The sequence below is a fragment of the Mirounga angustirostris genome, unplaced genomic scaffold (genome assembly GCF_029215605.1).
Source record: "Mirounga angustirostris isolate CCGP_5_RB_7025 unplaced genomic scaffold, mMirAng1.0.hap1 SCAF_15, whole genome shotgun sequence".
NCBI classification, from domain to species: Eukaryota; Metazoa; Chordata; class Mammalia; order Carnivora; family Phocidae; genus Mirounga; species Mirounga angustirostris.
In genome coordinates this window covers 73100654-73115990 of record NW_026991723.1, presented here as the reverse complement: position 1 = coordinate 73115990, position 15337 = coordinate 73100654, and the positions used below count along the sequence as shown (strand labels likewise).

The following is a 15337-nucleotide window of genomic DNA, read 5'->3' as shown; positions in this document are numbered from 1 at the left end:
CCCCCGCACCACCACTCTTGAGTGCACATGCATGCTCTCTCTCTAAAATAAATAAATAAATCTTTAAAAAAAAACAAAACAAAAAGGTAATTAAAAAAAATTCTATTAAAAAGCAAAAAAAGGAAGTTAATTTAAAAAACCTTCATTGTGAAAAAATTCAAGAAATAGACAAAAATATAAAGAATAGTATAATAAACTACGATGAATCTATCACCTATCTTCAATGATTGTTAATGCTCTGCCAGTTGTTTAATTTTTCTACCCCCAATCCTGTTTTTGGCTGGTGTGTATTTTAAAACAAATTTCAGGCATCATCTCATTCATAAATACCTCATATGTGTTCCCCTAACATAACCACAATGCTATTAACATGACTAACAAAACTGGCAATATTCACTGAAGTTGAATTTTAAGCCCTCCCTCCTGATATTGTGCCTAACACAATGCCTTGAATAGAAGCACTTGATAATTATTTGTGTCCTGGAAGTATAAAGATAATGAATTTCAAATGGCACAGAGAATAAATAACATGGAGAACTTTTTCAAAGTGTTCACATCATCCACCTCTCATTTCCACTCCCCCATTCTCTGCACAGATCCAAGAACCACTGCCCTCAAGAGACATGATTTTTAAGGGGAGTCTCTCATATCAGACAAAAGTGCTGGGAAAAAAAACAGTTCCTAAATCACTGCCCTAAGGTGACAAAATATCTCTTTAACCAGATAAAATTATTTTTAAGAGTAGCTTTCAAATAGCTAGAATTAAACTCTCCAGCAAATTCTCTGTGTTTTGAAACCATGGTTAAAACATTTCATGAAATGGCATCACCCCATTCACTCACTCTCTTCAGCAGCAGTAAAGATTGTGCCTGGAAGTTTGGGGTTTACATGCGTGGTCTTCGCAGCAATGACAATGTTTGCTCCATCCCTTGCTGCTTTCAATGCGATAGCTTTGCCGATGCCACGGCTTGCACCTGTGATAAAAACTGTACATCCTGCTAGCCTCCTAGAACAGAACAAATAATGACCTTATAAGAAACCTCAATGTTTTATTTACTTATTAGGAACAGGAACTTCTGCATATTTTCACAATATATATGTTTCCTCCTCTAAAATTTTCTCTAGGGACGCCTGGGTGGCTCAGTTGGTTAAGTATCTGCCTTCGGCTCAGGTCATGATCTCAGGGTCCTGGATGGAGCCCCACATCGGGCTCCCTGCTCAGCGGGGAGTGTGCTTCTCCCTCTGCCCCTCACCCCCATTCGTGCTCTCACTCTCTCTCTCTCTAACAAATAAATTAAATCTTTAAAAATAAATAAGTAAAACTTTCTCTAAACCAGGGCACCTGGGTGGCTCAGTCAGTTGAGCATCTGCCTTCAGCTTGGGTGGTGGTCTCGGGTCCTGGGATCAAGCCCAAGACGGGCTCCCTGCTTCTTCCTCTCCCTCTGCTCCGCACCCCATCCCCGCTCATGCTCTCTCTCAAATAAGTAAAATCTTTAAAAACATAAAAACAAACTTTCTCTAAACCTTCCTCCCTCCCTCCCTCCCTCCCTGAAAGCTAACAGCTCTGATACTGCCATTGCACAATGATTTATAAATTATTACAACTGCAGTTGGCCAGTCTTGCTCTGATTTGGCAAACAAAATCTGGCCAGATAAAAAGTAAACCTTTTTTTTTGGTAAAGATTTTACTCATTTATTTGAAAGACAGAATGAGTGACAGAAAGAGTTATGAGCGGGGCGGTGGGGGGTGGCGTGCAGGGGAGAAGCAGGCCCCCCTGCCGAGCAGGAAGGCCGACATGGGGCTCGAACCCAGGTCCCTGGGATCATGGCCTGAGCTGAAGGCAGTCGCTTAACCAACTGAGCCACCCAGGCACCCCCAGATAAAAAGTAAATCTTAACAAGAAATGAGGAATTAATAAACTATACACACATGTATTTTTTCCCCACAGAAAAAGTGTTAACAAAGCTTATTTTGAGTGATGCGATTATGAATAAATTTTATCACATTCTTTATATTTTTCAGGCTTTTTCAAATTTTCTACAGTGAATACATACCACTTAAAAGAAATTATCTAAAAGCAAATCATTGCATAACAGATGCTCATCATTGTTCATAATAGCCAGATTGGGAAAAATGTAAATGTCTATCAACTGATGAGTGGATAAATAAATTGCAGTATATCTATACAGTGAAATATATTCAACAATAAAAAGGAAGTACTGATCCATGCTACATGGATGAACCTTGACAACATTATGCGAAGTGAAAGAAGCCAGTCACAAAGGACCATACATTGTATGAATGCGTTTATATGAAATGTCCAGAATAGGCAAATTTATTGAGACACAAGGATAGTGGTTGCTTAGGGGTGCAGGGGTTGGAGTTGATAGCTGAGAGGTGTGGGGTCTCTTTTGAAGATGATGAAAAGGTTTTAAAATTGATTGTGGTGGGGCGCCTGGGTGGCTCAGTTGGTTAAGCATCTGACTTCTGATCTCAGCTCAGGTCTTAATCTCAGGGTTGTGAGCTCAAGCCCCATGTTGGGCTGCCTGCTGGGTATAGAGCCTACTTAAAAAAAAAAAAAAAAGCTTGTCGAAGGAGAAGGATAAAGAGAATACAGTGAAAGTGACAACAGCAAAGAGAAAAGGGGACAGTAACCAGATAAACAGACTTGTTAACAAAAAAGAACATAAGGTCTCTGCCAAGTTCTATAGGATTTACACTCCAGAAAAGGTCAGAGGTGAACATGGGGAAGGGTTTTGAAATAAGAAATAATTATTTTGGTAGGAAAGAAGGGAGTGGAGAAGAGGTGAAGAGAAACAATATTACCAACATTCCAGAAGCCACCGGTCTATTCCTCTAATTCTATCCTCCTTTCTCTCCCACCCCACAAAGTAACAACTAGTTTACATATGATTCCTCATTCCCCTGTTTTTTACTATTCCTAATACCAACACATCTATGCCTACGCCAAGGGCCAAATCTGACCCTCCATCTATTTGTGTATAGTCCTAAAGCTAAGAATAGTTTACAGATTAATATTTATGATCAATTTGAGGATAGAAAACATTTTTTTTAAGATTTTATTTATTTATTTAACAGAGAGACAGAGAGAGAACACAAGTAGGCAGAGCGGCAGCAGAGGGAGAGGGAGAAGCAGGCTCCCCGTTGAGCAGGGAGCCCGACACGGGGCTCCATCCCAGGACCCTGGCATCATGACCTGAGCTGAAGGCAGATGCTTAACGACTGAGCCACCCAGGCGCCCTGGGAACACTAATTTGGAACCCCAATGAAGCCAAACATTACCTCCCTGCTGTGTATTGAATTGTATCTACCAAAAGGATATGTTGAAGTCCTAACCTCTAGTACCTCCGAATGTGACCTTATTTGGAAACAGGATTGTTGCAGATGTCATTAGATAAGATGAGGTCATATTGGAGTCGAATGGGCCCTTAATCCAGTATGATTGAAAATGAGGAGGGAAGACTACATGGAGACCCATATACAAGAATACCATGTGATGACAAAGGCAGAGATTGGAGTGATGCAAGCTAAGAATGCCAAGGATTGCTGGATGTCACCAGAAGCTTTCTCACACTGTGGAAGAGGCAAGGAAAATTCTACCCAGAATTTTAGAGGGAGAATGGCCCAGGTGACGCCCTGATTTTAGACATCTAGCCTCCGGAACTGTGAGAGAATTAATTTATTTGTAGCCACTCAATTTGTGGTACTTTGTTATAGCAGCCCTAGGAAACTAATAAACCCTCTCTCTTTCCCCCAAGAAAGAATTTCATTCTTCTCATTGTATTGCCAAAAGATTGTACTTATTTTGAACTTCACTCATAAAAAATACTGTGGAAATTGGTTTCTCTCTGGTTATACGTATGTCTCAGGTACATGTATGTACTTATATATAATGTCATATATACATCTCATGCCTACATACTACCTCCAATTTTGCCTTTTGCCCATGAAGCCTAAAATATTTGCTATCTGGCCCTTTACAGGAAAAGCTTGCCTGGGGTGTGTGGCTGGTTCAGCCAGTAGAGCATGCAACTCTTGATCTTGGGGTCAGGAGTTCAAGCCTCATGCTGGGCATATAAATTACTTAAAAAAAAAAAAATACGGTTTAATTTTTGCTTAAATTTGAACTTTATATAATGGATTCATATAGCATGTTACTGTACGATTCGCTTTTTTCACAAAATAGTGTGGAGATTTATCCATGTTGGTGCAGATAGCTACATTTATTTTAATTAATACATAATATCTACATATGAACATACTATAAATTATTTATTCATTCTACGATGTATACATTTGGGTGATGGCTTCCAGTTTTCTTTAAGATTTTATTTATCTATTTGAGATAGAGAGAGAGTGCGCACGAGCAGTGGGGAGGGGCACAGGGAGAGGGAGAAGCTGACTCCCTGCTGGGCCGGGAGCCCAACATGGGGCTCAATCCTAGGACCCTGGAATCATGACCTGAGCCGAAGGCAGACCTTTAACCCACTGAGCCATCCAGGCATCCCTCTTTTTTTTCTATTATGAGCAATGTTGCTAAAAATATTCCTGTTCTGGGTGGCTCAGTCAGTTAAGTGTCTCCCTTTGCCTCAGCTCATGATCCCAGGATCCTGGGATCGAGTCCTGCATCAGGCTCCCTGCTCAGCGGGGAGTCTGCTTCTCCCTCTACCCCTCCCCACTGCTCATGATCTCTTTCTCTCTCACGCACTCTCTCTCTCAAATAAATGAAATCTTTGAAAAAAATATTCTTATTCACTTTTTCCAGTCACATGTGCAAGAATTTCTTTAAGGCATATATACCTGCTGGTGAAACTGCTGGATTATAGGGTACTGTTGTAGATCAAACATGGCCACAAATCCCTTGGCATTCCTTCCATCAAGAGGAAGAATGTATTTTTCCCCTCCCCTTGAGTCTGGGTTAGCTTTATGACTTTTTTTGAGCAATAGAATGTGATGGAAGTGATATTCTGAGATTTTCAACCCCATACGTAAGATGGCTGGCAGCTTCCACTGTCTCTCTCTTGTTAGCTGGATGCCATGATACAAAGTGGGACAGATTACCAAATGATGACCAGTCAAGTGAGAGAGGCCCTGGAGGGTAAGAGGCTGTCTAGGATGTTTCAGCCCCAGCCAAGGACTCAGCTAAATGCAACTGTATGAATGAACTCAACTTAGAGTATACAGAGCAGAAGAATCCAGTTAACCCACAACTGTGGATAATAAAAAAAATCACTGTTGTTTAAACCATTACGTTTTGGAGTCATTTGTTAAACGGCAACAGGTAACTGAAACACACATTGAAGTTCAGCTTTTCCAAACAATGCCAAACCTCTTTCCGAAGCAGTTAATAGTCCTACTAGCAGCAATATATGAAAGTTCCCATAGCTCCACGCTTCCCCAATACTTAATGTTAGACGTTTAAAATTTGTACCAATTTGGTAGATATGAAATGGTATCTCAGTGTTGTTTCGACTTAGATCTCCCTGATTACTTAATAAGGCTAAAAATATTTTCCTATGTTAACAGTCACGTTCTTTTTTTGTGTAATTTCTATTGTTTTGTTCATCTTAATATTCTTAATGACTCATAAATCATATATATTTAAAATTGTATAGATTAAATGTTATAAATATGTAAATGTAAATTATATACCACATATAAACTATGTAAGTATTCATATACTGGGGCACCTGTCTGGCTCTGTCAGAACAGCATGACACTCTTAATCTTGGGGTCATAAGTTCAAGCCCCACACTGGGTATAGAGATTACTAAAAATACACTTCACCAAAAACGTATTCATGTATGGGGATGCCTGGGTGGCTCAGTCAGTTATGCGTCTGCCTTCAGCTCAGGTCATGATTCCAGGGTCCTGGGATTGAGCCCCATGTTGGGCTCCCTGCTCAGTGGGGAGTCTGCTTCTCCCTCTGCCCCTCCCCCTGCTCATGCTCTCTCTCTCTTGCTCTCTCTCAAATAAATAATTGATTTTAAAAAGTATTCACTTATGTAAATACATGTTTGCATATATTTACATATTCAAATATATGCATTACATGTATCTATAAATCATATATACTTAAAATATCTTCTCATTTGTGGCTTGCCTTTTCACTATCTTTATACTATCTTTTTTTTTAAGATTATATTTATTTGAGAGAGAGAAAAAGCATGAGTGGGGAGAGGGGCAGAGGGAGAGGTAGAAGCAGACACCCCGATAAGCAGGGTGCTAACATGGGGCTCCATCTCATGACCCTGAGATCATGACCTGAGCCAAAGTCAGACGCTTAACCAACTGAGCCACAGAGGCACCCCTATAATATCTTTTGATGAGCAGAAATTCTTTATTTTCATGTAGAATTTATGAATCTTTTCTTTTACAGCCAGTGCTTTTGGGTTAAAAAAAATCCTTCCCTAACCACAACTCTATTAATTTGTCTTTCAAAAATTTTATGGTTTATCTTTTAAATTTTAGTCTTTAATTTACCTAGAATTCACTTTTATGTATGAACTGAGGTAGGGATCCAATTACATTTTTTTCCAATATGGACAACCAACTGTCTCAGTCTGAAAAGCCCATCTTTCCTACAGATCTTCAATTCTAGCTTTGTCAAGATGAGTCTCCATAAATATAGAGCTGTTTCTAGGCTTTCTCTTCTGTCCCATTGGTCCACATGGATTGCACTGTCTTAAGTGTAATAGCTTTATCAGTCTTAATAACTGATAAGGCAAGTATTTTCAGTTTGTTCTTCCTCAAGAGTTTCTTGGCTATGCTTGGACCTTTGCTTTTCCACACATTAATTTAGAATCAGCTTATCTGGGGTGCCTGGGTGGCTCAGTTGTTAAGCATCTGCTTTTGGCTCGGGTCATGATTCCAGGGTCCTAGGGTCCCTGAATCAGGCTCCCTGCTCAGTGGGGAGCCTGTTTCTCCCTCTCCCTCTGCCTGTCGCTCCCCATATGACAGGGGAGCGACAGGTCAACTAATCTTTGACAAAGCAGGAAAGAATGTCCAGTGGAAAAAAGTCTCTTCAACAAATGGAGTTGGGAAAATTGGACAGCCACATGCAGAAGAATGTAACTGGACCATTTCCTTACACCACACACACAAAAAAGCCTCAAAATGGATGAAAGACCTAAATGTGAGATAGGAATCCATCAAAATCCTTGAGGAGAACGCAGGCAGCAACCTCTTCAACCTCAGCCGCAGCAACTTTTTCCTAGAAACACCACCAAAGGCAAGGGAAGCAAGGGCAAAATGAACTATTGGGACTTCATTAAGATAAAAAGCTTTTGCACAGCAAACAGTCAACAAAACCAAAAGACAACAGACAGAATGGGAGAAGATATTTGCAAATGACATATCAGATAAAAGGCTAGTATCCAAAATCTACAAAGAACTTATCAAACTCAACAACCAAAGGACAAATAATCCAATCAAGAAATGGGCAGAAGATATGAACAGACATTTCTGCAAAGAAGACATCCAAATGGCCAACAGACACATGAAAAAGTGCTCAACATCACTGGGCATCAGGGAAATCCAAATCAAAACTTCAACGAGATACCACCTCACACCAGTCAGAATGGCTAAAATTTTTTTTTTTAAGATTTTATTTATTATTATTTGAGAGAGAGAGAGAATGAGAGACAGAGAGCATGAGAGAAAGGAGGGTCAGAGGGAGAAGCAGACTCCTTCCTGAGCAGGGAGCCCGATGTGGGACGCGATCCCGGGACTCCAGGATCATGACCTGAGCCGAAGGCAGTCGCTTAACCAACTGAGCCACCCAGGTGCCCCAAGAATGGCTAAAATTAACAAGTCAGGAAACGACAGATGTTGGTGAGGATGCAGAGAAAGGGAATCCTCCTACACTGTTGGTGGGAATGCAAGCTGGTGCAGCCACTCTGGAAAACAGTATGGAGGTTCCTCAAAAAGTTGAAAATAGAGCTACCCTATGACCAGACAATTGCACTACTATTTACCCCAAAGATACGAATATAGTATCTGAAGGGGCACCTGCACCCCAATGTTTATAGCAGCAATGTCCACAATAGCCAAACTATGGAAAAAGCCCAGATGTCCATTGACAGATGAATGGATAAAGAAGATGTGGTATATATATACAATGGAGTATTATGCAGCCATCAAAAAAAAAATGAACTCTTGCCATTTGCAACGATGTGGATGGAACTAGAGGGTATTATGCTAAGCGAAATAAGTCAGAGAAAGACAAGTATCATATGATCTCATTGATCTGAGGAATTTGAGAAACAAGCAGAGGATCATAGGGGAAGGGAGGGAAAAATGAAACAAGAGGAAACCAGAGAGGGAGACAAACCATGAGAGACTTAATCTCAGGAAACAAACTGAGGGTTGCTGGAGTGGAGGGGAGCAGGCGGGATGGGGTGGCTGTGCATTGGGGAGGGTATGTGCTATGGTGAGCACTGTGAATTGTGTAAGACTGATGAATCACAGACCTGTACCCTTGAAACAAATAATATATTATATGTTAATTTAAAAACCCCACAAAAATACTAAAACAAAAGAAACAAAAAAATAGAAACAAAAAAAAGTACTGGTAAATTAAGTATAGAAATCTACAAATGTATTTATAATAATAATTAGTAATAACACAATATTTGCACAGAATTAAAATATATTGTTAGAATAACATAAATTAAAAACAGAGTGATTAGAGTTTTAACTTTTCTAGGTCCTTGCATTGTTTGAGGGAATGGTAAAATTTTATTTACTTTAGACATTGTAACCTATTTACACATTAAAATTTCTCCATTAATGTGACAAATAGAAATACCAGACCTTGGGGTGCCCAGGTGGCTCAGTTGGTTAAGCATCCAACTCTTGATTTCGACTCAGGTCATGATCTCAGGGTTGTGAGATCGAGGGCTCCACACTCCGTGGGGAGTCTACTGGAGGATTCTCTCTCCTTCTCTGTTTGCCCCTCTTCCCGCTTGTGCACATACCCTCTCTCTCTCCCTAAAATACATAAATAAATCTTGGGACACCTGGGTGGCTCATCGGTTGGGCGTCTGCCTTCGGCTCAGGTCACGGTCCCAGGGTTGTGGGATCGAGTCCCAGCATCGGGGTCCTTGAGGGGCGGGGGCGGGGGGGGGGGGCTGCTTCTCCCTCTGCCTGCAGCTCCCCCTGCTTGTGCTCATGCTCGCTCTCCCCCTCTCTGACAAATAAATCTTTTAAAAAAATACATAAATAAATCTTTAAAAAAAATTTTTTTTAAAGAAATCCAAGACCTTAACAGTTCTGGGAGACAAGGATGGGATGCCGAGTGACATGGCTTTCAACAAGAAAAAGGACAAAAGTACCAAGAGCCAGGTTAGGGGATGTGAAAAAAAACCCAGTAACATGCTCTTGCCCAAGGCAAAGGGGAGAGTAAAGATCTTCATCTGTTCTTCTGTTATGGAAGCAGACAAAAGGAAGGTATATACTATAAAAATACAACAGTATTCAAATTATTGCACTAATACCACTACCAATAATAAATCTACTAAATTCAAGTTTTCTTGAACATTTCTGTCATTAGACCAAATCCCTCTGAAGGTATACAAATTACTATGTTAAAAATTTTTTTAATTGGAGCGCCTGGATGGCTCAGTTGGCTGAGCACCCGACTCTTGATTTAGGCTCAGGTCATAATCTCAGGGTCCTGAGAACAAGCACCATATCGGGCTCAGCAAGGAGTCGGCTTGTTTCTCTCCCTCTGCTCCTCCTCTCTCTCTCAATCTCAAGTAAATAAATAAAATCTTTTTTTTTTTTAAGATTTAATTTATTTATTTTGAGAGAGTGAACACGCGCACAAGCAGGGGGAGCTGCAGAGGGAGAGGGAGAAGCAGGCTTCCCGCTGAGCAGAGAGCCCTATGCGGGGCTCGATCCCAGGACCCCGGGATCATGACCTGAGCAGAAGGCAGACACTTAACCGACTGAGCCACCCACGTGCCCTGTTTTCTTTTTTGTCTGTTTTTTTAGATTTTATTAAATAAAATCTTTTTACAAATTATTTGAATTATTTCTTTTTCTCTGTATATTTGAGATACACCAGATATATAGTTAAGTTCCTTTGTTAATGTTTGTTCCTTTGTTAATGTTTGCATTCCATTTTAGTTTATCTCTTTTCTCTCATCTTTAGTGAAGGATGTTGTAAAACATGTACATGATTTTAAAGTTACAACCTTATAAATATGTACAAAGAAGTCCAATCTCTTACCTGTAGGTAACCAGCTTCAATTATTTCTGGCTTATCCTTCTTGTAGTTTTTTTTTTTTTCCCAAAAATACACAAATATACATACATATATGTATAAAAACACATCATGTGTATGTGTGTGTAATTTTCCTTTCTTCACAGACTATTAAAGTGATTTTTTGAATGTAAGTATTGAGATGAGTATGTCTCAACTATTGCTTTATTTATTTTTTTATTTTTTTTATTTTTTTCAAAGATTTTATTTATTTATTTGACAGAGAGAGAGATAGCGAGAGCAGGAACACAAGCAGGGGGAGTGGGAGAGGGAGAAGCAGGCTTCCTGCCGAGCAGGGAGCCCGATGCGGGACTCGACCCCAGGACCCTGGGATCATGACCTGAGCCGAAGGCAGACGCTTAATCATCTGAGCCACCCAGGCGCCCTCAACTATTGCTTTAAAAGCCTCATCCCGGGCGCCTGGGTGGCTCAGTCGTTAAGCGTCTGCCTTCGGCTCAGGTCATGATCCCAGGGTCCTGGGGTCGAGTCCCGCATCGGGCTCCCTGCTCGGCAGGAAGCCTGCTTCTCCCTCTCCCACTCCCCCTGCTTGTGTTCCTGCTCTCGCTATCTCTCTCTGTCAAATAAATAAATAAATAAATAAATAAAATCTTAAAAAAAAAAAAAAAGCCTCATCCCTTTGCCTTTGGTGTAGTTGGATTGATTCCCAGCAGGATAAAGGACATTTTTCTCCTCACAAAGAGTTTCAGGCATTGGCAAAAAGAAAGGCAAAGACAGTTTCTCCTCTTAACCTGAAGCCCTGGGCTGTACTACTAAGGAACCCCCTCCAGCTCAAAAGCCTTAGAGCCATGGGAGTCAAGCAAGAAAGAAAGAGTCCAAATTTGTCAGTACCATTGGTGGACGGCTAAAACCTGCTAATGTAGAGTTAATCTACACTACAGTTTACCAAACTTCTCTGGTACCTCAAAATCAAAATAAATGTGATGAAGTTTTTGTTTTTTAAAAAGAAAAGCAAGGGGTGCCTGGGTGGCTCAGTCGTTAAGAGTCTGCCTTCGGGGGCGCCTGGGTGGCTCAGTTGGTTGGGCGACTGCCTTCGGCTCAGGTCATGATCCTGGGGTCCCAGGATCGAGTCCCGCATCAGGCTCCCTGTTCGGCGGGGAGCCTGCTTCTCCTCTCTCACTCCCCCTGCTTGTGTTCCCTCTCTCGCTGTGTCTCTCTCTGTCAAATAAATAAATAAAACCTTAAAAGAATAAAATAAATAAATAAAAAGAAAAGCAATCACTTTTTTTTTAAAGATTTTACTTATTTATTCATGAGAGACAGAGAGAGAGAGAGAGAGAAGCAGAGGGAGAAGCAGGCTCCCAAGGAGCAGGAAGCCTGATGCAGGACTCGATCCCAGGACTCCGGGATCATGATCTGAGCCCAAGGCAGACGCCCAACCATCTGAGCCACCCAGGCACCCCGCAATCACTTTTTAAAAAAACTATACAAGCTACTCTGAAGTTCACTTGGAAAAATAAACCAAGAATAACCAGGAAAATTCTGAAAAAAATCCCAAATGAGGCAGAAACTAGCCTTCCCAGATATTTAAACATTTTATAAAACTAGAGCAATTAAAATAGTTCAGTGGTGCATGAATCGACAGACTAAAGTAATAAAATAGAAAATCCAGAAACAGACTCCTATCACACAAGATTTCAGTTATATGATAGAGGTGGAATTTCTAACAGAAAGATTAACTAGTCAATCAACAGTACTAGTACAACTGTACAGCCAGCCATCTGAACCAAAATGAAGAGAGCTTCCTAACTCACTTCCTATGTCAAAATAGTAAGCAAAAGGGCGCCTGGGTGGCTCAGTCATTGGGCGTCTGCCTTCGGCTCAGGTCATGACCCCAGGGTGCTGGGATCGAGCCCCGCATCGGGCTCCCTGCTCAGCAGGAGGCCTGCTTTTCCCTCTCCCATTCCCCCAGCTTGTGTTCCCTCTCTCACTATCTCTCTCTCAAATAAATAAAATCTTAAAAAAAAAATTCAATCTGAATTTCGCTGAATATGTACATTCCCGCGATGTTATTTCTTTAATATGTCTCCCCACCTCCAGTTTTCTGTAAATTGGAAACTGTTACTTTCCTTTCCCCCTTCCTGACTACTTTTTTTGAAGGGAGAAGCGGGGAGGTAAGAATACTTCATAGAGGGCGCCTGGGTGGCTCAGTTGGTTAAGCGACTGCCTTCGGCTCAGGTCATGATCCTGGAGTCCCAGATCGAGTCCGGCATCGGGCTGCCTGCTCCGCAGGGAGTCTGCTTCTCCCTTTCCCACTCCCCGTTTGTGTTCCCTCTCTCGCTGTGTCTTTCTCTGTCAAATAAATAAATAAAATCTTTAAAAAAAAAAAGAATACTTCATAGAGGGGCACCTGGGTGGCTCAGACGTTGGGCGTCTGCCTTCGGCTCAGGTTGTGATCCCAGGGTCCTGGGATTGAGCCCCGCGTCGGGCTCCCTGCTCCGCAGGAAGCCTGCTTCTCCCTCTCCCACTCCCTCTGCTGCTTCCCCTACTTGTGCTCTCTCTCTCTTTCTCTGGCGCTCTCTCTCTCAAATCAATAAATAAAATCTTAAAAAAAAAAGACTAACTCTGACTCAATAAAAACATGTTTCTGCATGATAAACAAACAGTATAGTCAAAATCAAGACACAATGAAAAAAGAATCCTGTAAGCCAGGCAAAGAAAAAGATACACAGATGGCTTTAAACCAGAATTTCTCAACCTGCACTATTGACATTTTGGACAAAATAATTCTTTACTGTAAGGGATTACGCTGTGCATTGCAGGACATTTACCAACGTTCCTGGACTCGAAAGATGCACATACCCCCATGCATACACAATTATGACAACCAAAAATATCCCCAGATATTGCGAAATGTCCTATAAGGGTCAAAATTGCTCCTTGATGTGGACCTTAAACATTTAAAAAGATCCCCATCCTCACTCGTGATGCAAAATTTAACTGTAATGTAGTGCCATTTTTTTCAATTAGGTTTTTATTATTAAAACAAATATTTTTATTACCAAACATTTTGTTGTTTGCCAATGTGTGAGATTAGAAATCTCTCATTCAATCTTTTGGGTGTGCAACTTATTTTGGAGCGCCAAGGATATCTGCCATCGAAGTACAGAGTGCACATACTTTTTCATCCAGGAACTTCGCCTCCAGGAATGTGTCACACAGACACACTCAAATATGTGCAAACAGTGGATACAAGTTTAATCACGCAGCAATTACGCAGTAATAAAAAACTAGAAATGATCTGGTATCCAATGATAGGGGACTGGTGAGACAAATAATGGTACATCAATAGAATACCATGTAACCACTAAAAGAGAAGATCTGCATATACATACCTAAAATGTATGCGTGTCCCAAGACATATTATGTAAAAATAAAAAGGGAGTGTGCTACGATTTTTTTTAAAGTGGTCTGTGTCTCTGTGTGTGTTTAGGGTGGTGTACAAATGTTTATAAACGCAGAGACTATCTCTGGAAACATACGAGAGAGTAACTGGGAAACTGAATATTGGGGATGGGGAAACTCACTTTCTACCTTACACCCTTTTGGACTTTTTTAAGTCTTTTTGCCATGTGCCTGTATGTTTCAAGCAAATTATAAAACAGACAAGTCACTCCGCTCAAGCCATTTACACTAGAAACAAAGTAGAAGGGTGGTTGCCAGGGGCTAAATAGGGAAAGGAGGAGAGGGAGGAGTTAACGGGTACAGAGTTTCTTTTGCAAGTTGAAAAAGTTCTGCAGAATGGTTGCAGACAATGTGAATATACTGTACACTTAAAAATGGTTAAGATGGTAGATGCTGGGGCACCTGGGTGGCTCAGATGGTTAAGTGTCTGCCTTCGGCTCAGGTCATGATCCCAGGGGCCTGGGATCGAGCCCCGCGACAGGCTCCCTGCTCAGCGGGAAGCCTGCTTCTCTCTCTCCCTCTACTACTCCTCCCTGCTTGTACTCTCACTCTGTCGAATAAATAAATAAAATCTAAAAAAAAAAAAAAAAAAAAAGGCAGATGCTGCTATGTGTATTTTACCAATATTTTAAAAAATTTTAAGTGAACTGCCCCCGAGAACCCGAGAAAAAGATACCCATATTTAAGATTAGTTTAATTTGTTACTAATTTGAAAATCACTTTTTAAGCACCCCGTCATTATTTCAGAACTGTGAGTTCGGAAAACGTGAAGAACCATTAGCGGTACAGTGACCTTTCACCCAGAACTTACAAAACCTTCAGCAAAACAATGCAAAAACCCAAGATAGGGCCCGTCCCGCGAGCGGCGGGGTAACCCACTCTGGATCCTTTACTTGTGGGAGAGATTTGCACGTGGCTGCCACCCTGAGGGACACAATTCTGGGGTACTTTCACGCGTCACCGCGGATTCCAGGAACACTGCGGCCAGCGTGGACCAGCACTCCAGAGCTCGCCCTCCCACCTCCGGGGCCGCGACCCCCGAGCCAGCCACTCTGGCCCCACCTAGCCGCGCACTCCGCCCGGCCGAGTCTTCCCCCTCTCCCCCTCCCCACCCCGCGACGCCCCCATGCCCTTACCCCGTGTTGGGTAACATGATTTTCCTAGAGCAGAGGCGGCGGCGACAGCTGCGGCAGCGAGCGTCCAGTGAGAGGCGGGGCTTCTCGCCTCATTTAGCCCAGTCCCTTGAGCCCCACCCCCCACTCCCCACCCCCAGGCCTGCGGGGAATGGGTGTCGGAGGTAGCGGCAGATCTCTGAGTGCGCCTGCGCACGCAATGGGCCTCCCGGCGCTCGGCGCTAGTTTCCACCTTCCCCGGCCCGGCCCCAGGAAACGAGCTCTCTGCGCAAGCGCTGGGAAAGAAAGGCAATTCCACCCCACCCTCTCGCGGGGCTCTGCGGTGACAATCGGTCTCCCGCCGGCGTCCGGCGTAGTGGGCGCGTCAGCCACTACGTACGTACGCTGCTCCCTGCTTCGTTACCGCGCTGGTGGGGTGGCCGTTTGAGTCGAGCGCTGGGGACCTAAAGGGCTAGGGTGCAGCTCCTCTGCAGAGGAGTACCTGACCTGCAA

At 42.3% G+C, this 15337-nt stretch overlaps 1 protein-coding gene across 4 annotated transcripts in view; it reads right to left on the bottom strand.

The window, feature by feature from the left end:
- Positions 1 to 15006, bottom strand: part of HSDL2 (hydroxysteroid dehydrogenase like 2) — a 64028-nt gene extending 49022 nt beyond the window's left edge. For all 4 annotated transcript variants that reach the window (XM_064579199.1, XM_045882940.3, XM_064579200.1 and 1 more), the window contains exons 1-2: positions 14849 to 15006; positions 843 to 1006 (exon numbers count right to left, since the gene is read on the bottom strand). In XM_064579199.1, the coding sequence (XP_064435269.1) occupies positions 843 to 1006; positions 14849 to 14865 (181 nt within the window). In that variant the 5' untranslated portion in view covers positions 14866 to 15006. The remainder of the gene's footprint in view (positions 1 to 842; positions 1007 to 14848) is intronic.
- Between the last annotated feature and the right edge of the window lie 331 nt (positions 15007 to 15337).